The sequence below is a fragment of the Lycorma delicatula genome, chromosome 10 (assembly GCF_047948215.1).
Source record: "Lycorma delicatula isolate Av1 chromosome 10, ASM4794821v1, whole genome shotgun sequence".
In the NCBI taxonomy this organism is placed as follows: domain Eukaryota; kingdom Metazoa; phylum Arthropoda; class Insecta; order Hemiptera; family Fulgoridae; genus Lycorma; species Lycorma delicatula.
This window is the reverse complement of record NC_134464.1, coordinates 17181420-17204021: the sequence shown is the minus strand read 5'-3', so window position 1 is coordinate 17204021 and position 22602 is coordinate 17181420. Positions and strand designations below refer to the sequence as shown.

General features: G+C 32.2%; 1 protein-coding gene across 5 annotated transcripts in view; it reads left to right on the top strand.

Moving 5' to 3' along the window:
* LOC142331399 (uncharacterized) overlaps positions 1-22602 on the top strand; it is an 807446-nt gene that overhangs the window by 598504 nt on the left and 186340 nt on the right. For all 5 annotated transcript variants that reach the window (XR_012757984.1, XR_012757983.1, XM_075377288.1 and 2 more), the window contains one exon: positions 8135-8191. Coding sequence is in view for 3 of the 5 variants with exons in the window: in XM_075377288.1 (XP_075233403.1) it covers positions 8135-8191 (57 nt within the window). In the remaining 2 variants the exon portion in view is untranslated. The remainder of the gene's footprint in view (positions 1-8134; positions 8192-22602) is intronic.

The window sequence follows — 22602 nt, the reverse complement described above, 5'->3', positions numbered from 1 at the left end:
CAAAAAATGATAGACTAAATACAATAGTTTAACCGTCTTGGTGCGTTATTCGCGTGGCTCTCTACAGGTGCAACCAGTAACAGATAAAAAAGGATTGAGTTAGTGCGCTGCTTGTAAACGTCCAAAATGATAGCATTTTGGACGTGTCAGTGAGGTAAACCCTCACTGACACGTCTTTTTATAGAGGTAAACCCAGAATTCCTAGAACAAACGTGTGAAAATAGTTTAAATGAGGGTCCTTAATTCTTTAATAGATTATATAATAAAAAATGAATTACTCAAACGACGGTGAAAGGAACAAATTCAAAAGGATATTAATGCAGTTCTTCATAAAAATTAGCTAACAAAAAATTGGATAAATAATAATATTAAAATAATAAAAATATTTTTTTTTTAAATATTCATATTATAGGTGAGTTTAGAATTGTCAAAATTTTGGATTTGATGTGAGATCAGGTTAGTCGATAAATTCATTAATCAATAAATGAAAACGAAACCTCTTTATAAGCATTTTAGAATCTCTATGATGAATATTTAAAATTTATTATTACAAGAATCCTTTCGTTTCAATAGCAATTATAAATGAAATTACCACCGGGTAAACCCTTTTTATTGCAAATGTTAGGTAATAAGAGGTTCTGCTATTTGCTTATATTACGTTAAAACATTGCTTTTTAGTTATCTAAGCAATTTTCATGTACATAAGCTCTGAGTACAGGAGTTTGTAAATCGTTATTAACTAGTCATAGTAGATTCTACTTTGTAAATTCTTACTATTTACTAAAAGCAAGACTGATATTAAAAATAGACAAAAATCCGACCTAATTGGCTCAGTGGTAGCGTCTCAGCCTTTCATATAGAAATCCTGAGTTCGAATACCGGTCAGGCAAGACATTTTTCATTCGCTAAAAATTACCATTCTAATTGAATGGTAATTGAAGGGTAAAATTATCAAAGCAATCGATTCTAGAATAAATCAAATACAGTTAAATATTATATACTTACAATCGATTGAAAGATAAAAACAAATTTTTTATAACGTTTTATAAACATGTTGAAAACGTTTTATAAAAACAATATGTTTCTATAGATAAAGCATTTTTGACTATGATAACGTGTCTTGGCATGGGAGTGTATGTGTGTATTTGATGTTACAAAAGATTAAACATATATATAATTTTATTAAACAATTCATTTTATCAATAGAGTAAAAATAATAATAATATCATCACGTATCACACACAAAACTTTAATTTATAAATTAAGATTTATTTATATTATTCCTAATTTGTACGTTGCAATCTGTTCAACTAATGAATAATAAGCAACTCGCGCACCGCCCATTGCGATGGGTATTATATATACGACATGTAAGTGAGGTATAATCTTGTATAGAATCAGGTCGACCATTCCTGAGATGTGTGATTAATGGAAACCCAACCATCAAAGTACACCGGTATCCTTTCTTATTCTATTTAGCCTCCGAAACCATCGTAAGGTATTACTTCAGAGGATGATATGTATTGAATGTATATGAAGTGTAGTCTTGTACAGTCTCAGGTCAACCTTTCCTGAGATGTGTGGTTAATTGAAAGCCAACTACCAAAGAACACCCCACCGGGTTGGTCTAGTGGTGAACGCGTCTTCCCAAATCAGCTGATTTGGAAGTAGAGAGTTCCAGCGTTCAAGTCCTAGTAAAGCCAACTATTTTTCACGGACTTGAATACTAGATCGTGGAAACAGGCGTTCTTTGGTGGTTGGGTCAGGTATGGTCGAACTGAGAATGTACAAGACTTCATTCACACCCATACATATTATCCTCATTCATCCTCTGAAATATTATCTAAACGGTAGTTACCGGAGTCTAAAACAGGAAAAAGAAAAAACAAAAACTACCAAAGAACACCGACATCCACGAACTTGTACTCAAATCTGTATAAAAGTAACTGCCTTTACTAAGATTTGAATCTTAGAACTCTCGACTTCGGAATCAGTTGATTTGCGATGACGAGTTCACAAACTAGATCAACCTGGTGGGTGAGATATGTCTGGCCTGGCTATCAGGTAACAATGATTGCGGTTGCTGATCTATGCACATAAACAGCCAGACCCGGCAGTAGCTGGAAAGAATGGTTGAAGAAAACAAAAATATATATATGATTGGTTTTTCTCAATTAGGAAAACCAGTTGGTATCACGAAATAAAAGAGAACCTAAGACAAGCAGGGATTAATAGTAGAGAAATTATTGGAGAAAGAAGAAAAGTTAGAAACATAATTTTGAACACGAAATCTGAAGTGAAAGAAAAGAAGAAAACAGAAGTAAAGTGAACAGAACAAAGGAAACAGGAACAGAGTCAAAAAATGAAGAGATTTTGAGAAGAGTAAAAGAATGAGAAAACAACTTGGGATCGCATAATCATGAAACGGTCAAGTTTAAACACTGCCCTTAAAGACAAAAATGAATAATAATAATAAAGATGAATATATATATATATATATATATATATATATATATATATCTTTTTGATCATTTTCAAAGATTTTATGGAAGGACGTATGTACTCGTACGTATATACACATATGTTTTGGAAATTTCTATGACGAGTTTTGTGTTTTTTGGATTACGATGGGCTGAAACTCGAAATTTGCAAAAAATTCTTACTAATACCCAATTTTTTTGTTGATCGATAGTGATTGACCATAAAGAGAAAGAATAATTCTGTTTATAGCAATGATGCTGCAGAAGCAATAGATCGACATTAAAAATTCGTTAATTTATTTTTGTGATCACTATTTTGAAAATAAATTCCTTCCTGAGATGAAAGAAAAATCCTATTCTCTATCTTTACGTGTGATTTTCATTTATATACAGTAGAAATGAAACTTTTGTCCGTAATACAAATTTTTTATAAATAAAATGAAATATATATTTTTTATTGTTTTCAACCTATTTCTACTGGATTATGTAAATGGAATATTAAAATAGAATAAACGAACGTTTTTTGTTTATTTAAAAAAAAAAAATTTCTTTTTTAGTAAGGTGGATGAATTTAGTTACCGGTAAATGAATTAATACTGTACCTTACACGGATTTAAATAAAAAGCTAACTAATCCATACAGTATTTATTAGCCTACTTTAGAAATAGCAACTAGACATGCAAATATAATAAATAATTAAGATTCATAAATTACATTTTTTTTAAATTCAAAAATATATACTCTAATGTTACAATTATCAATACTATATTATATTCATATTACATGTTACAATTATAATAAATTAATAAATTGAGTATAATTTATTTTTTAATATTATTAAACAATAATTGAAAAATAACAAACCATAAAAATTATTCCGAAAAATCAATTGAAACCAAATTTTTTTTGTCTTTAAGTTTGTTTATTTACAATTAGTTCCAAAAATATAGAAAATTGTTCCATATATATATAGAAAGAAACGTAAGTTGGATTACAAAACAACGACACGAAGAAAAGTTTCGATTAAAACCGAGTGCTAATTTTATGAAAAAAAGGAAACAGAGATTACCTTAGAAGCAGAACAACGAATAACGTAACAAAAAATAGTTAAAAGAAATAGAACAACGAAATAACAAAACCAAACTTAATTAATAAATTTCTAAGTAAAATAATATAACCACAATAACACTTTAGGGAAGAAGGTTCTACTATAATTATCACGCAGTATCACCCAGGTCCAATCTTTTTAGCAATCTAATATTCTCGCTATTGTTCAGAAGGTTCACAGCCAGATAGTTTTCAATGTTGTTTAGCCATAATGTGTATTTCGAACTGAATCGTTGAACCCGATATGAACGTAAGGTAATCCCAGATAATTATGGATCTTGCTATTTCTCGTAAACCATGATGCCTTCGTTATGCTCCTCATTAATTTATTCTGGAACCGCTAGAAAATCTCAATGTTGCTATTACAAGCCATTCTCGAAAATTAGATAACATAGGTCCATACCGACTTCAAAAGTACTAGTTATTCAAACAGAATGAACCGATTTCATAAATTAATACGTTATTAAAGAAAACCTATACAAATTCTAACCAAATCATGTATTCTATTCACAATCAAGTTTCATTTCCTGTCTTATAAGTGTTCATTGTGACCATCAGAAGCAGCACGGACAATATCAAGACGATAAGAGAATTCCTCCCAAACGCGTAGCAACATGTCACGATTCACCGAGTTGATCGCAGTTGATATTCGATATTTAAGGTCAATGATGTTTGCGGGAAGCGAAACATATTGTTTTGGACGAAAAACAAGAGCTTCAACTTAACGAACAACAAAAAATCACATACGGTTAAATCTTGAGATTTGTGACAGGCCAATCACAAAGAGGGCACCTTTCCTGGCACCGTTTTGACCAATCCATTGTCGAGGCAATTTTTCATTCAAAAAACTCATAAAATCTGGTGCCAATGAAAAAAGCTTGTCTTGGGTCGCTATTCCTGTCTTTGTGCTCTGCCTCTAATGAGGAACCCCCAAGAGGATCCCCTACCGGGACTACGGTTTTTCATTACCTCTCCCAGAGTGCTGCGAAGGACTTCCCGTCCAATCATTGATGGTGGGATGCCGGACCTCCCACTCCTTCTGGATGGGGCTATCTCCCACAGACACCCACCAACACTGAGTAGACGCCGCATATTCATGTCGCAGATGAGGCCCTGCATCACCTACCCACGGGTGCATGTCCATGCAACCGACAGTGCGAGGTTCAACCCACTGAACCTCGCTCCGACAATTCTTCCGTAGATGACCGGCCTCACCGCAGGTGAAGCAGTGGCTACAACGATCAGGCCCGATAAACGAACTGGTCCTGTGGCCTGGTTTCCAGCTGCGAATACAAAGGTCGTCAAATAAACATCGCATAACCCTACCTATCCAATACGGAGAGGTACATCAGTCAATAATTTATCCGCAAGGATGGGCAGCACAGCCACTTGCGTTGCACCACAGGCCGGTCGCATGGACGTAACGTCGAACGGCACTGACTCCCCGGAAATTTTCCGAAACTCCTTAGTGAACTCATGAACCTTATGACTGATGAGTACATCAACATCCTTGTTTTAACTTAGGAATAAATAATTTAACTACATTATTAGAAGTTTTATATCCTCCAGCCTGTATATTGAATGATTAATGATTAAAATGATTATTGATCCCGTTTGACATTTTTTAGTTGATCCCCAACTACTGTCACCCAAAAAGAGGGAAATACACGTTAAATGAAGTAACTACTTGGTACAAGGAAGAATGCCGTAAACTGCATCCAGTTATCTCAATCATAAAAAAGTTACAAGCGGGTTGTAACTTTTCAGCCACCTAATATATATATTCGTATGTATGTAAGTTTAAAGCTTTTCATTTTTTTTTTCAAAATGCTTGTTTATCAGGGTGACAGTTTTAGAAACTTCTCAGTGATTCGCGATAATAAAACTGCTCTTTATTTACAATTTATTAAATGTAAGAATTCAACAGATTTTTTATTGTTTGTAATATTTTTTATTATTTATTCCTAAATAAGAAGTTATGAGGAATAGATTCCAACATTTATCATTGAGGTATTTAAATTGTTTTTTTTAAATAAATATCCCAAAATAGCGTTATTCCAGGTATTATTTACCTTACTTTTTCTTTAAGTGGGGTTTCTACAAAATTAAAAATTTCTCGTCCTTTCAGTCACCCTCTGCCATTTCTCTCTCTACCATTGTTCTGTGCACTCCATTACTCTACATCTTTCTGGGTCTACCTCTCTTACTTCTTGTGACAGTATAAAAATCAAATACCGTTTTTGGCAACCTCTCCTTATTCACCCGTTAAAGTATGTCCATACCTAACTAATTGTTTTTCTTGGATTATTTTAATTAAGGAATTGTTTTTATTTTATCCTATCTCTAATTACCACATTTCTTATTCGGACAGTTTTGAAAGTCGGAACGATCTACGGAAAAAATCCATTTCCAAAGCCTCCAAAATCTCCTCCTAATTACTTTGCTCATTTGTCAGCACTTAGTCTTGTCACAATAGGTTCAATTACTACGTTATACAACATCTGTTTAGTTCTGATTGTTTTCTTTGATGACCAGAGTAAGCTATTCAATTTCCAAATCCTTTCTCCTCCCTGACCAATCCTAGCTCTGTTATCAACCTTACACCAACCATCCTCAGATCCTATGTACTTTAAGACAAGGTTCTAACTGTGTTTTATGATATTTTAAAGGTACCGGTGTATTTTAGCTCTCCACTGATAATAGATCGGCTAATATTACAAATATTTTAACTCATATAGAATTTTTTAATTTTATTTTTTTTGTAATATTTTTATTTACAGTCGTATTAAGAATTAAAAGTAATTAGTGACTCATCAAGATTTGTGTGAATATACCAGTACACGGTGCAGTCTGAAACAGACTCAGGCCGACCATTCCTGAGACGTGTAGTTAATTGAAACCCAACAACCAAAGTATCCACGATCTAGTATCGAAATATATTTTTATTTATTTATCTTTGTTTTTTTTTCTTTCTTTTTATATAAAAATAATTAAATAAAAGAAATACTAAAGTTGCAATAATTTTAATCATTTGAGAAAAGACTGAAATTTAAATTTTATGAAAAAGCCTAGTTTCATTATCATCGTTGCCTTTTGAAACTCTTTTTCTTTTTTTTTCACTAAAATATATAAAATAGTTTTACATATGTATATGACATCTAGAATTAGTCAAAGTGAGCAACATAAAACCGAACCCATAAAGTAATCGCTACAGAATCGGTAGGTTATGTTGGAATAAAATTTTATGAATGATACGGATAAATTGAATAAGAAAAACATTAACAGTAATTTAAATATTTCTTTTTTTGCCTTATTGTTACAAAAAATGTTAAAAATGACTACCCTGGACATCGATGCACTTTTGTGCTCGACTGATCATGTTGAGTGTCATCTGACGAAAAATCGTTGTTGTCAATTGCGTTGAATATCCATCTTCAGTTCATCAATATTGTGGGACTGGATGTAAAAATTCTCTCCTTTATGTAGCTTCAAAGGAAAATATCGCAAGTAGACAACTCTGGGGAACATAGAGGTCACCGTTTTCTGCTGACACCTTGTTCATTTGTGAAAGCTGCATGAACACGATTTAGTGAAACATTTCATGTGCGACATGTTAATCCGTCTTATTGGAAGAACCTGTATTCTTTTTCATTATCAGTTAATTGCGCATAGAATGCTTCAAAAGTTGTGAAGTAAACTTGCCTATTGACAGTCGGGTCCAAAAATATTGGTCCAACTATAGATTACCGGAAACGGCACACCAAATACCAATTTTCTCATCCTGAAGTGGGCGCTCGAATATCTCGTGAGGATTCCTCGCCATCCAATACTTGGTATTCTGCGAATTAACATGGCTGGATAAGTGGAACCATGATTCGTCTGTCCTGACATAAGGTCTATCTGTCCACCAACACTGTTTTAGAGAAGCCAGTTGCAATAATGAAGTCGTTTCGATTTGTCTACCTCCTTCAGTTATTGCACAGCTATAACGCGGTATGACTTAAATTTTAATTCATGAAGAATTTTAGGACAAGATGTGTATTTAACACTAAGCTGTTGGGATAAATTGCGTAGTGATTTTTTGGACTGGCAGTAATTCTCCTTTAAATATCGCCAATGGCCTGTAAAGTCCTAACGGAAGGGTTACCTATTTGCTTTTGCTTTTGAAACCACTTTTAACGCCACTTTTTAACTAAATTGTGTACGTTACTCTTCGCTGGGAAATAGGCATTTTTTCTACGAATATTTGACGTGATTCTTCAAACGATCCAGAACGAATATAGACCTCAAATATCCTCTCCTGGATTGCGTAAGCTATTTTACACAAACACAATTGCACTGCAACAAAACGTATACTGCACTGACACGTAACCCCCTGACAAACGGCAGCAACAATCACTAGTAACATATATATCCACTAGTCGCGCTAGTTGTGCGAGCGTCTTTCATAAATAGCGTTGGAGTGCGGTTTTATTATGAGTTCGGTTTTATGTTGCTAATTCTGTATATTATTACTGATATTATTGATTGAATAATTTTTTTTTCAGGATATGTTAGCTGTAAGGAGATGAAGAAAAGTACACATCAATCAATTTTACGTTTCGGTAAGTGTGATTATTATAATTTTTTTTTTTTTTGTGTTTGTTCTCCTGCTCCCTTGGGCCGGCTCAACACTCAAGTATTACTCAGCCCAGGGGAGTGCACTTGCGTCTCTAATGAGCCTTCCACCTACCGGCAGTACGTCCGTCATGGCAGGTCAGCTCACCGTTACTGGATTTTTTCCTTATTCTCATTTTTTTTCTTCCTCTAACTACTAAACTCAGGAACACCGGTCCCGGCTATGCAAATCCTTGGCTTTGCCCCAGCAGCCGGGTCTCGGATTTTTCCCCTAACGTAACTCCTCCCACTCCTTGTAATCCACTTATTTTGCTCGTAAAACCTCAGCCACGAATCGCTCTATTGTCAGCCATTCCTCTTTACCTATCAACATATATTTGTTGTAGTTTCCGGGGTAATCTCTTGTATGTTATATATTGCTTTTAGATCCTCCTAACGTGCACATTCAAAAAAGGTGTGGTAGGAAGTGTTCTCTTGATCGCAGTACACACAATTTTTGAGCTCCCTTCTTTTAAACCTGTGTAAGTATACACCAAATCTTCCGTAACCGGAGAGGAATTGTGGTAGGTAGTACCTCACGTCACCGTGTTTCCTCCCCAGCCACGGTCATAGCTCAGGAATAACTTTCTTTGTCCACGCCCCAGCCTTAGCGGCGTTCCACTTCTCTTGCCATTTTTATAGGAAGAGATTAGTGGCATCTTCCTTGTCCATGCCCTTATACAGCCGTTTCATTTGGGTAGCCCGTAACTTATCGTAGCCCGTAAATTATCTAATAAAGCGTGAAAAGTCACTAAATGAATAGTTTTTTGATAATTCTTATTAATTGTTTCGTTTCTCAAAAATCGTATTTTAATCTATCATTTTTTACGCTTTATATATATATATATATATATATATATATATTAAATCAAGCAAAACAAATTTGTAGATGTTCTTCACTTAAAGTTTTCAGTTAACCTTTTAAATATGCAGAAAAATTATTTTGAAAACTACTAAAATTAATGTAAAAAAAAAATGTAATAAATCTTATTACGTTTATCAATATGATCTACTTATTTTAAATGGAAATTCCTGTTCTTATAAAGTAACGTAATCATAAACAAGCGAAAAAATCTATTTTATAATTCAGGCCTATTGTTAAAAAATTAAAAGTTGATTATTATTTTCAATATGAAAATTTAGAATTGTTGTTATTTGACACGGAAAAATGTACCTAAGAAATTAAATTTGTGAAATACTTTAATCGCTTTTGATTGATTGGCATTTCAAAAAAAATTATTTTACAAATTAAACGATTTGACATCAAAGACAGTGACATCGATTCAATTTCTGTCATTTTTTTTTTTTTTGACTTTCCTCTGCTTGCAAAATATTGTGAAAATTATATTTTTGTATTTTACTGTCTAATTTATATGCTTGTGCTTATATAGCTTTTTGATTATTTTTTTTTTTTTTACAACAGTTATAACCGACGTCAAACAAGATACAAGACACTCCTTAAACTGGTGGTAACTGTTTTCAATAATAAAGAGCATGTTGTGTCAGACTTACTAGCGAAAGTGAGTCGTGAAGCGGTTTAATATAGCTTCTTCACTGAGGTTAATGCACTGATGCACGTCCAGCCCACCAAAATTCTGGAAGTATTATCCCTAAAATGTAATATTTTCATAGAAGAAACAGGTTGTGTAGCGATTGACATTATTCTAAGAAAAAGCTTCTTCCTCAGCTGCTTAATATATATTACAGCCCATAGTAAGATGAGACATACTGTGTGAAAACAACGAAATATTTTACCCCGTTTTGTTTATAAATGGTGTACTAAACGCGATGTATTTATTCAGCAAAGAAAATTACGTCGTATTCGTTTGATTCTGGTATTCGGGCTTTGACTATATTTTTATTATTTATTTGCTTCTTAGTTCTATATCATTCCTTCTTTGCCCACTGAAAAGTACGGTTAAAAGAAATATAGTTAATTTCTTCAAACACAGAAGAGCCCATATTTGTGTGTAAACTCATGTTTTCCGTATTACGCGCCGCACCTGGAAATTAATAACCGATAATTCTAATCTGTAGGTTTAAATAAAGAAACTGAATCTTAGGATAAATAAACCTCATCGTCCGGATAAACTCAAATCGTGCAACCTGAATTGGAAAAGCAAGATAAATAGATTTATAAACGGTAAATAAAATGTAATAATACATTTAATATATCGGGTAATACATATATTAATAAATAATAATAATATTATTATTATAATAAGTAAATGAGTTGGCAACAATGATAAGATGATTGTTGGCAACGTTGCTGTAGCTTGAACCCTGAGATGCGGAAGGCCAAACTACGTTCACTTGTTAAGCGCGGCTGGATGGACGGACGCGGACGGTCTTCTCTTAAGCCGCGTGCGCGGTGCGCTCTTCTTTCCTACCTACGTAAGCTCAATCCCTCTCTCGCTCCTTCTTTCTCTCTGTATCTGTATCTATCCTCACAAACAACAAACACACACACAAACACACATACAAAACCTCATTCATGTGTAGGTAGTACAGTCCGTTACAAAAGTAAAAATATATTACTGAGTAGTTGTCGCTAGTGTCGTTGTCGGAGCCACTTACTTGTTTATCATTAATATGGTAAAAAAATTCTTATCCTTTCATATCATTATTATTATCAGTATTTATTATTATTTTTGAAAATACAGTTGTCTTCTACCAGATTTAGTTTCTTTTTTTAAATTTTAGATTAAATATAACGGTATATGATTTACATAGTTGAATGAACAAACATTCCCTTAGAGGAAATAAAAGATATTCCTATAAAACACAAAATTTACATAAATCTACTATTTTTGTCAAATAAAATTAGAAAGCTTTGTTTTTACGGTTGTTGTTTTTATATATACCAGTTATAAAAAACCAACTTGGCCTTTTTTCTTTCACAATTCTTGCAAAAGATATCGTCTATGGATATTTTAGAATTTATGTTAATTATGTACTTTCAACAATCAGTTAACTAAACTGATTTAACACGTTTAATCTGAAATTGATGATCCAAGTTTCCTGTAACAGGATTAACTGTTTTAGAAAAGTGGATATTTAATGCTACAAGTTTTTGAAAGATATAAAGAGTAAGAAAATGGGTTTCAGATTAATGCAACAAAAATAAGAAAACCTTTAAAAAAAAAAAATCAGAATTGTAGCAGAACGAGAAGTTCCTCACAAATTTATTATTGTTAACAGTTTTTCGATTCTTGTAAATCTATTCGGCTTTTAATTAAAAACAATAACCATAATATTGTAATTTTACTTTTTACGCAACTAAATGTTATTTTATACTTCCTGAAAAAATTGATAAAGTTATTGAAATAAAATTGTATCAATAATCCCGGAGTATTTTCTGTGTAATTATACAATATTCAAATTTATTATGAATCATTATAGCAAGACAAACCCATTTTCTTGCATTAATGACTTTTCCTTTCCCGTCTAGCATCATAGCAGAGCTTCAAAAGGGAAAGTATTATAATCGGTCCAATTTGGACATAAGCGGTTTTCTCGGGATCTTGACGTTTTTACACCTAAGGAAACTAAAAAAACCGGATGGAAATTTTGCATCCGCAAAATTTCCTATGCTCGTGTGTGTCGCACTCTCTATATATAACCTTATATCTACAGAACTACTGGACCGATTTTTATCAAACTTGGTCAGATTACTTCTATATATGGGGCATTGATGCCGTTAAAATTTAAATTTAAATTAAGTCAACGGGGGTGAGACTGTAGCCAAGGTCACTCTCAGTATCTCAAGATTTTGCTAAATTAAAGTCTTATTTTCCAGAAGTACATTTGTTAACAATAAAAAAAATAAAATTTTTGAAAAAAAATTTACAAAATTGCACCCCTACCTCAAAATTGCTCTGAATTTGTGGCTAAGTGGGTATACTCTATTTTTATTTTTTTGTTTAGTCTCCGGAACCACCGTAAGGTATTACTTCAAAGGATGAATGAGGATGATATGCATGAATGTAATGTAGTCTTATGCAGCCTCAGAGCACCCGTTCCTGAGATGTGTAGTTAATTGAAACCCAACCACCAAAGAACACCGGTATTCATGACCTAGTATAAAAGTAACTGTCTTTACTAGGGTTTGAACATTAAAATTCTCAACTTTGAAATCAACTGATTTGCAGTATACTGACTCAGTAGGGAACGACATCCACCATGTGACAGTTGCGGTTACCATGCCACCCCCCCTCCCTACGTAGCCGTTATGGGCTTTACCGGAAGTCATCTTCCAAACCTCGGCAAAAGGCATCTCTCAGCCTTGTTCTTGCCTCAATCAGGATATCACCGCTGTGAATGCCACATGTGGCATTTCCATCCATGTATTACTATCCCTAAAGAACACAAAAACTAAAAACAAAACACATCTTACGTTAGTCTCAAACAAGACTGAGTCAACAAAAGAAGGAAAGAAACTGAAATCTACTACCTAACAAAAGGTAAAAGAAAAGAGTTCAACACACAATTACAGCAAAACAAACCAACAGCAAAACGTTAGTAACTAAAAAACAAGCAAAAGAAGAACGCAGGAAAGCCCATACGGCACACTAAACGCCCTCGGTAATCCATACTTTTGCCATATAGTTTATAAAATTCTCAACTATTATCCATTCTGCCTGGTTTCGCCAATTTGCACTGAGATCCAGCGCCGACCCGATAATATCGAGCTGACAGATAGTCTCCGTGCATGTCAACTTATACATTGAACAAACGTAGAGAACATGATGTATATCGTCCAATAGTTCACATTGGGGACACATTACTGAGTCCACCAGGCCGAACCTCTCTAGCCTTTTTTATTTAGGATTTCTGTAGCATCTAGTTGTGCACCTCTCCTTTTGATCACAATCGAATTGACCAAAATTGTCCAAAAAAGCCCATAATCCAAAAAAAAATTGGAAGAATTTATATATTTTATTAACGGCTGTAATAAGCTCTCATTGGGAGCTTTTCGTATGTATCATAAATGGTACTTAGATTCATTGGTTCCAGAATTACAGCCAAATATAATTTTAATTAAGGAAATATTTCGATCTTACAAGGGGACGGCACATCATCACCTTTTTGATTTATTAATAACTAGCAGACCCGGCAATGCTCGCTATTGCTATATATATATTTAGAGAGAGACAGAGGGTGTGAGAGAGAGAGTTTAAATGAACACAATTGAAAATTTGATAAAAAAAATTAAGAAACTGAACTTTACAAATTTTACCTTTCACTTATTCTCCTTCCCCTTTCCCTTTCTAACTTCTCCCTTTCACCCTTCTCCCTCATCCCTCTCCCAGTTTCCTTTTTACCATTTCCCGTTTTCCTCTTTCCACCTTTCCACTCTTTCCACCTTTTCCCCTTTTCCTTTTTGCCCGCGGGTAAATCAGTCCATTAGTTTTTCGGTCTTTAGCGGATACACATATAACATGCCTTTATAGAGAGAGAGGGAGAGAGAGAGAGAGAGAGAGAATAAAAAGGTCTGTTTGTATATTTGTTTGTTTCTTAAATATCTCGACACCGGTCCCACCTAGCAGGTATAGTTTTGCTAAAATATTTCTTTTCATATAACTAATATTCATATTCTGAATATAAACCAAATACGTCCATAAATATAATTTTTGTAAATATCTCAACCCCAGCGCCATCTAGCGGGTTAATTTTTTGCAGAGATAATTCTTTTCATGTAAGTAACATGTATTCTGAATATGAGGCAAATCGGACCATAAATACAATTTTTCGAAATATTTCGACGCCAGCGCCACCTAGCGGGTCGAAACTAATTCAGAAACCTTCCTTGCATGCGTCCAACCATTCCCCAAAGTTTCATCGCTTTTGGAAGGCATAAGAGACATACAGACAGACAAACATTCATTTTTATATATATACATAAATTAATTACCTCTGATTGTAAAAACATTTTTACAAAAAAAAAAAATGAAAAAATCAAAAGTTATTAAATAAAATTATGTACTTTTAAAAATGTGTATATGTAATTTAATAAGCGTACAAGGAAGTCGTGTGGTGTCACATTAAATTTTTTTTTAAATAAATGAAACAATAAAATTTCATGCCTTATGGCAAGTATTTTTACCGATTTTAATATATAATTAAGTTAATTTTGAACACAAACTTCCAATTAGTCACACTAGACAATCCAGGTAATTTCCCTTTTTTATAATTCCTATTACAATAGAAAATTATGATAATGTTCTCTCCTTATTACTGGATTAGTGTTATCCAATTAATTCATTACTCAAAGTTATCCTTTGGCCTGAACATTTTTTTTACACTATTAGGAAATTTTTCTGGACTAATATATTTTACAGAAAAAATTTTGATCTATCTCTAATAGTTGTAAGCTATTTTAAAACTTTATTAAAATATATTAATAGAAATCAACTCCATTTATATAGGGAAATGATTCTATAGACAAATAAAGTTTATTTATTTAACCGACATAAAAATCTTCATCATAAAGTGGTAATCTCCTTATAGATAAGGTAATCCCTTGTATTCAAGGTAGTGGTTGAAGAAAGCTTTGAAGTACTTTTTTATAATTCACCTTTCTGATCCTTTCCTCCTCGAGAAGACGTTTAGGCTTTTAGCAGGATGGATCTCCATGTTAGATACAGAAAAAATTTACATCTCCTAATAAAAACAAGTCTTTACTAATACTTGTTTTGGAAGGATAGAGTAAGAACCTTTTAATTTTTCTTCGCAAAAGGTGTTGAAATTTTGACTCTCAGTTTAACAAAACTCAGAAATGTAAAAAAAATATATTAAATATATATTTTGTATATAACATATGTTATTCCGGTTAAACAATTTATTCCCTCAGCGTGAAAAATAACAGTACAACTTGAATGGTGTAATATATTAAAAAAAGAAATATATTAAAATATTATTCGGTAAGTAAGATGTTTTACAATAATGAATTAGGGCTATCATGGAAACGTAATTAATAATCATAAAAACAAAATAACTTCTTGGAAAATATTAATAATTTTACAAAATTTATTATTATATTCTATTTTAAAAACAAAATTGTAATAAGTTAGGTTACAAATTAAAATAATAGGCCTGCAGTGTTAATTTGTATGTTAAAATAATTACATACTTGTTAACACGCTCCCAATAATAATCTATATTCTTTAAAAAAAACCTGTTAACTTGATGAATAATAATAATTTATTAAGTTAAATTACATACATAAATAATAAAAAAAATTACAAATTGAAAGGCAGACATAATCGCTTTTAACTGCCGGGTGTTTAAAAGTTACATGAATATTGCTTTTTTCTGTAGAATATTATATTTACAACATCTACAGTATTAGTTAGCAAATTATTGTAATTGATCGATTTACCAAGATTTATTTTATGTTTTATTTTATAATTATTAAGCAAATAAAATAAATTTAATAAATTTGTAAGGTATTTCAAATTTAAGTAAAAATGATTATTCTTTACTTTTACGTTTCAAAAGAAACAGAATTGCTTTATAAATATAAAATTAGGTAAGTTAATGTTTACAATTTTCATAAAGTAAATCCTATATATTAAAGTTTTAATTTTCGGACAGATTGACAGACAGAACCTCTCTTTTTTTTGTTTAGCTTCCGGAACCACCGTTAGGTATAACTTCAGAGGATGATATGTATGAATGTAAATGAAGTGTACTCTTGTATCAGGTCGACCATTCCTGATATGTGTGATTAATTGAAAGCCCGACAACCAAAAAACACCGGTATACATGATCTAGTATTCAAATCTGAATAAAAGTAACTGCATTTACTAAGATTTGGATCGAAGAACTCTCGACTTTGAAATCAGCTGACTTGCAAATCTCTCTCTCTCTTTCTCTCTCACCCTCTCTCTCTCTTTATATTTAGCCTTCAGAACCACCGTAAGGTATTACTTCAGTGGATAATATGTATGAATGTGAATGAAGTTTTGTACACTCTCAGGTCGACCATTACTGAGAAGTGTGGTTAACTGAAATCCAACCGCCAAAGAACACCCGCATCGCGATCTAATATTCAAATCCGTATAAAAGTAAATTCCTTCACTAGGATTCGAACCGTAGAACTGTCGACTTCGAAATCAGCTGATTTAACCACTAAACGACTTAACCACTAGACCAGCCCGGTACGCTAGATGGTGAACCTAATAATTGACTTGAGCGCTATAAAAATATAACATAAAAAGAAAAAAAAATCTAAGTCAAGAAAAATTTTTTTTTACTTTTCCATCTAGCGCTATAACTTAGCAGGTAAACTATTTTAATCGGTCCAATTTGGGCATAAGCGGTTTTCTAGGGATCTTGACGTTTTGACACCTAAGAAAAACCATGAAACCGGATGGAAATTTTCCGGATGTTCGAATGCACGTATGTGTGTTCGGTGTCTCACACCTTATATTTCCAGAATTACTGAACCGATTTTGACAAACTTTGTCTGTAAATTGAGCAATAATGCCATTCAATATTCAACTTAAAATGCCAGGGGGTGATACTGTAGAGCAAGGTCACCCTCAATATCTTGAGATTTCGACTAATTAAGGGTTTTTCTTGGCAAATTGCGTAACATTTAAACAATATTATTTGGAAAAGACATTTTTTCAAAATCGCACCCTCGCCTCAAAAAATGCTCTAACTAGTGCCTACGTAAGTATACTGAGTCAATAGTACCCCCTGTCACCACAAGAAGCGCTAGAGCAGCATTGACCTACAGCTGTTGTAGAAAAATATTGTATTAAATAAAATTACAAATATTTTTAAATTAAGTCGTGTGTGTAAGCCGTTCTTCAGAAAAAAGCCGCTTGACGGGAAAGTTCCACAAATGTTTTCAGCTTTTTCTTCAGATTAACGAATTATAATCTAACTGCTGACAAAACTTTTTTTTTATTATGAAACAGTGGGCATTAACAGCTATGCCCTTCGGTTCATTAATAAAAATTGATAGCATATGAAAATATACCACACCTGGTCGGGATTCAAACCCGGTCCTCCACACGAAATTACGAATCGCTACTTACTCAGCCCAGCAGATCGGCACTGACAAAACTTGATTATTCAAAGAATTAATATAACGTTTTAAAATTAAAATAAATATTTTTCAAAACCAAAGAAAAACGTTTGTTTTTTATTATATATATTTAACCTATATCAGCTGATGTGTTCTAAATGTTATCCTTCTCCTCTTGTAAAATCACGGCAATGTTTAACCATTAAACTACACATTTTTTTCCAATAAAGTTTTGTTACTTTTTACAATTCAGCTGAGTTTTAAGTCGAGAGTTTGAAGCGGTTCATACGTATAGTTTGGATTTAAAAGAAAACAATATCATTTAAAATTCTCTGGAAATAAAAAATCCGAAGGTGTAAAATCACATAAATATTATATATATTACCATATTATATATATCACCAGAAAGAAACTTATGACTTACAAAATTATGATTCATTAGTAAGCTATAAAATTGAGGATCTAATAAAATTAACGTAAAATTCCATATTTCTATCAAAAATGCATTCACGAAGAGCTTGAAACAATCTTGGCTCATAACACTTAAATTTTGGTTTCTTTAGAATCTTTTGTAAACTTTTTCCGGATATTCCCAGTCTAACAGAATATTTGCTAATTGATGTTTATTATGTCTCCATAAGAAGTCGTTTTTTTTAATAAGTTTTAATTAGTTTTACGCATATGATAAAAAAAACAAAACAATTTTTTAACTAAAATATATTATCAATAACACAACTACATTTTCATCAACAATATTTTAAATCCTATGCCCACCGAAGTGGATTTAATGATTCTATTGTTGAGTTGAGGTCGCATTTATGATTTTATAAAAAAAGATGACGTTTTAAATATAATTTGGTATGCTGTACAACACGTAGGAATTCGATTAATTAATCAACTGTTGGTTTTTAATAAGTAAACTTTTATTGTTGTAATCAATATTTTTACAACAAAAAACCAAAAGAAAAGACGATATGGGAAAAGACTGAAAATTGAGTGATAAATAGTAATCACTAATTCAAAAAATCTTATTTTTCGCCTTCACAGAGCATGATCCTGGGAGTCATCTAAAAATCAAAAGGTTTTTATAAACAAGATCTGGAATTGTTTCTTTTCGAGTTAAAGCTAGCGAAAAATTAATCGTTTTCGCTAGTTGAAACTATCCCGAAACTGCTAAAGATATACGAATGACTTCTCATAAATAATGCACATTATGTTTTACCTGTGTATTTTATTTAGATGGCATCTATAAATAATCCAATAACATTTTATTCGTTAATGATTTTTCGACGTTTTAGAAGATATGCTATTCGAGAGAGGTGACCATTTTGTAGAGAAAAGACCATTTTGGAAGGAGACCATTTTGCCTCCTTCCAGTGGTCACCTGGTTCCACCAGGTGACCACTGCAAGGAGGCAAAATGCCATCGGATCTTTATAATGGGGAACAAAACGAAGTTCTGTGTGCATACTCTTATTGAAGTTACATATAGGAAGAGTTTTTATATGATATATTTGGTGTTAGAGGAATGCGCGGAGATCATGCTTTCGCTAATCGGTTAATTTAATAGCCGAGGGTAGTAAGTTATGGTAGGTGGTCGTGATTGGAATAGGTCATATGAAGTCGTATAAATACACTGATCGAAATGTCTGTCAAGGCATTTGCAACGACGGAATCCTGACAGAGACCAAACTGATGACTGTGTTGTGTTATCAAGTTTAGAGGATTTAAAAGACGAACTCCGGTAAAGCTCATCAGGGTTAGAATTCCCCCTTTAGAATACCCTCATCAGAGGGAGTTTTCTGGCGACAGGGATCGTCACAAGGCGACTGTTTTCTCGTACGGAGATCAGGATGGTACTCAGCAAATACGTTATAGTGTGCGAGCAAGTGTTCTGATGCAAAAGGAATACCTATTTTCTAAACAAATTTACGTTTTACTAGTTTCTAAACTAGTTTGCGTTTTTTCTGCGTATTTTTTGCGTTAAATCACAATATACTGACGTCACACTTTTTCTACTACACACTCCTATCTTTCATGTTATTGTATGTTAAAATTTGCATTTGGTCTTTCTTCTATTACGTTCACACGAAATTCTTTGGGTCACGGGAAGGATAAACATTTACTTATGTACCGTTCCATTTATGGGAATCCAAAATAACTGCTTGTTACAAACCTTTGCTATGTGAATTTCTAATTTCTTTTCACTGTATAAAGTATCTCTTCTGTTATAAGGTTTTCAATCGTTAAAGATCTTAGTACCCGAAGATCTTCAAGATGTCGTTTCTAACCCTCACCAATTTAAAATTACCTTCATTCGGCTGATAACGACGTATTAATATTATGTTTTTAACAGAAACAAGCATTACTACTAATTGGGAACGTATCATCGATAGCCCAGTGCAGGGCACGTTATTTTCTATTTATTTAATATCCACAGTAGATCTGGGACGTTTTTTTAAAATTTTTTAAGGTAAAATATCATATGAAATAATCAAATTGGTTCTGTAATTTGTGTTCCAAGAATTTTAGAATGGTATTATTTAATTTTTACCACATTTAATTCAAAATAACGTTATAAAACCATATTTTTATATATTAGAAAAAAATTCAATTGAGTGTCAAGAATGCTCTGTATGATATTCAGAGTAAATTTTCTTCAATATTTTTTTTACTTTTGAAAATAAATTTAAAAACATTATTTAGAAATAGATAAAAAAAATTATCTATATATAGATATATTTTCAAAGTTAGGTTACTTTATCACAGTATCATTAATAGGTTAAATTTATGTTGTCACATGCATTTCTTCTATACTATGTCTTAACAGCCACTATTATTCGCGTAGTAAATCAAATTACACAAAACGGTGGACTAAAAACTAATACTTGTACGAGAATCAAATGAATAAAATATTACTTTGATATATAGCGCACGCGCGCGCGCACACACACAACTTCATTGTAGTTTAACTTTCCCCTAGGTTTCCATTTTATTATTTTTTATATATTTTTTTTGTTCATAATCTGAGTTGCAATGGACGGTCATAAATAAATCCATTCTATAACTAATGAATAATAATAATAATATTATTAATAATTTTCATGAAATATTTCATGCTAAAAGGAAATAAAAAAAATCATTTTTTATAAAAGAAAAAGGTTTACCTAAAAAATAAAATATGACGTGACTCTTATTAAGTTACTAACCACCAGTAAACAAACGGCAAACAAAATTAAGCAATGATGGAAGTAGTAAATTTTTAAAACGTAAAATTCTTTAAAACCTTCGTTGTCGTTGTTATTGTGGGGTTTCGTTGACCTAACTATAAAAATGAATGATATATTATTTTTATATTGCAATTTTTATATTTTTTTTTAACATGATGCAACAATATTTTTTGTTAATAACAATAGGGCTAATTCATTGTGAGGGATTATTTTTTTTTTGCACAACTTTTATGCAAAATTAGTTAATTTTTTACCTCAATTTATTCTTATTATTTGAAATAACATTTGCATAGTTATTTCATACCATAGCGAAGTTAAATTTACAGTGTAGTCAGATTACTTAAATTAAAGGCGTTCTTCAGAAATTTAATTATATAAAATTGCATATAAATCTAATAGTCTACTAACAAAAATTTAAAAGATTAAAATAAATAATTGTTAAAATTATAATTCATAATTAATAGGAATTTTATAAGTATAAAAAAATCCCTTCTATATACCGGAAGGCGGAGGTAGATATCACCAGTGCTAAGCAACGGATATAAAACATTTCCATCTTAAAGTTAAGAAAAACTTCAAATTTACTCAATACGACAATGGTTGCTGTGAAAAAAATATTCACGTGTTTATCCCCCCCCCCCCCAATCGTCTTACAATTCCAGCAACATTTTGGTCAGCCCTTGCCGTAAGGGTCGGTCATATCAAAAATTGTTACAGATAAACGTTTTAGGTAATGTTTAGAGAACTAACGACAACTTTAAACCGGTTCGATACTGTGCCTATTAAGGGAGGTATGATTTTTGTTTTTTTTGTTTTCCAAATCCCGTTTTTTCAACCCACTGGGCCAGTGGTTTGTGATATCAAAAAACTTTACTGTAATAAGTTTTAGGCCCTTATGCAAACAATTGTAGGAACTTTAAACGAGATCAATATTTTAACGGACTTGACCAAGATTTTGGGTTGTTATATTTTATGTATCAATTTGAAAGAGATTGGCGCAAAATTATGGCAGTTATTGTGTCCACCAAAAAATAAAAAATTGTTATGAAAAAGCGGGCATTAATACCTATGATCATCAGACCGGTGGAAATTGGAAGATATGAAAACATGACCGGGATTGAAATCCGTAACCACGAAATGTTGAGACGCAAACTACTCAGCCACGGAGGTCGGAGTTCATTATTTTATTATATTATATTATTTTAAAAATTCATAAAAAACGTTAAAAACTTGTTTTTTTTGAGTTTGGTGAACTGAGGACTACGTAAAACATTTTTCATTAATTTTTCTTTTTAATTTCTTTTTTCTTTTTCATTAATTTTTGCGTTTTTCCTGTGATTCAAGTTTTTCATTCTTTCTCTTTCTCTCTTTTATCGAGTCGCTCTTTTTACACTGACTGCTCAAAAAGGAGTATATTTTATTTAAGGTATGGATGTATGTTTGCTCAATCATAGCAGCTCAACGGCTGAGCCGATTTAGAGTATAACATGAATATACATATATATATATATATATATATATATATATATATATATGTGTGTGTGTGTGTGTGTGTGTGTGTGTGTGTGTGTGTGTGTGTGTGTGTGTGTGTGTGTGTGTGTGCAGTTGATTCAAGAGGAAAGGGAAATAATCTGGAAACTGATTAAAGAGTTTCTAATAAGGAAAAACTTCACACAAATGTCCGAAAATGGTTTATTATCGAGTTACGGCTATCGAAAAGTTTCGCACGGGTTTCAGTTCCCCCGGGGAAATTTCAGTAAACTTGGTTTCTTATGCTTTTTGACCTGAAAAATCTAATAAAACAGATACCAGAACTGTATTTCTCATAATTTTCATGATATCAAATTTAGAACATTTTTTTTTAGGTTTGAAGTAAAATAAATTTATTTGAATGTAGTCATTAACAAAATGACCTATTTAGATGTATGACCCCGTGTTGGAAATCTTACGTTACCGGAAGTATCATAGGCTATACGAATTTGTATTTATATATATACATAAATATACGTATGCTTAAATATTTAAAAAAAAATTAAACTTTATACACAATTGTCACCCACGTAAGCTCCTATATTAAAGAGCAACGGTTT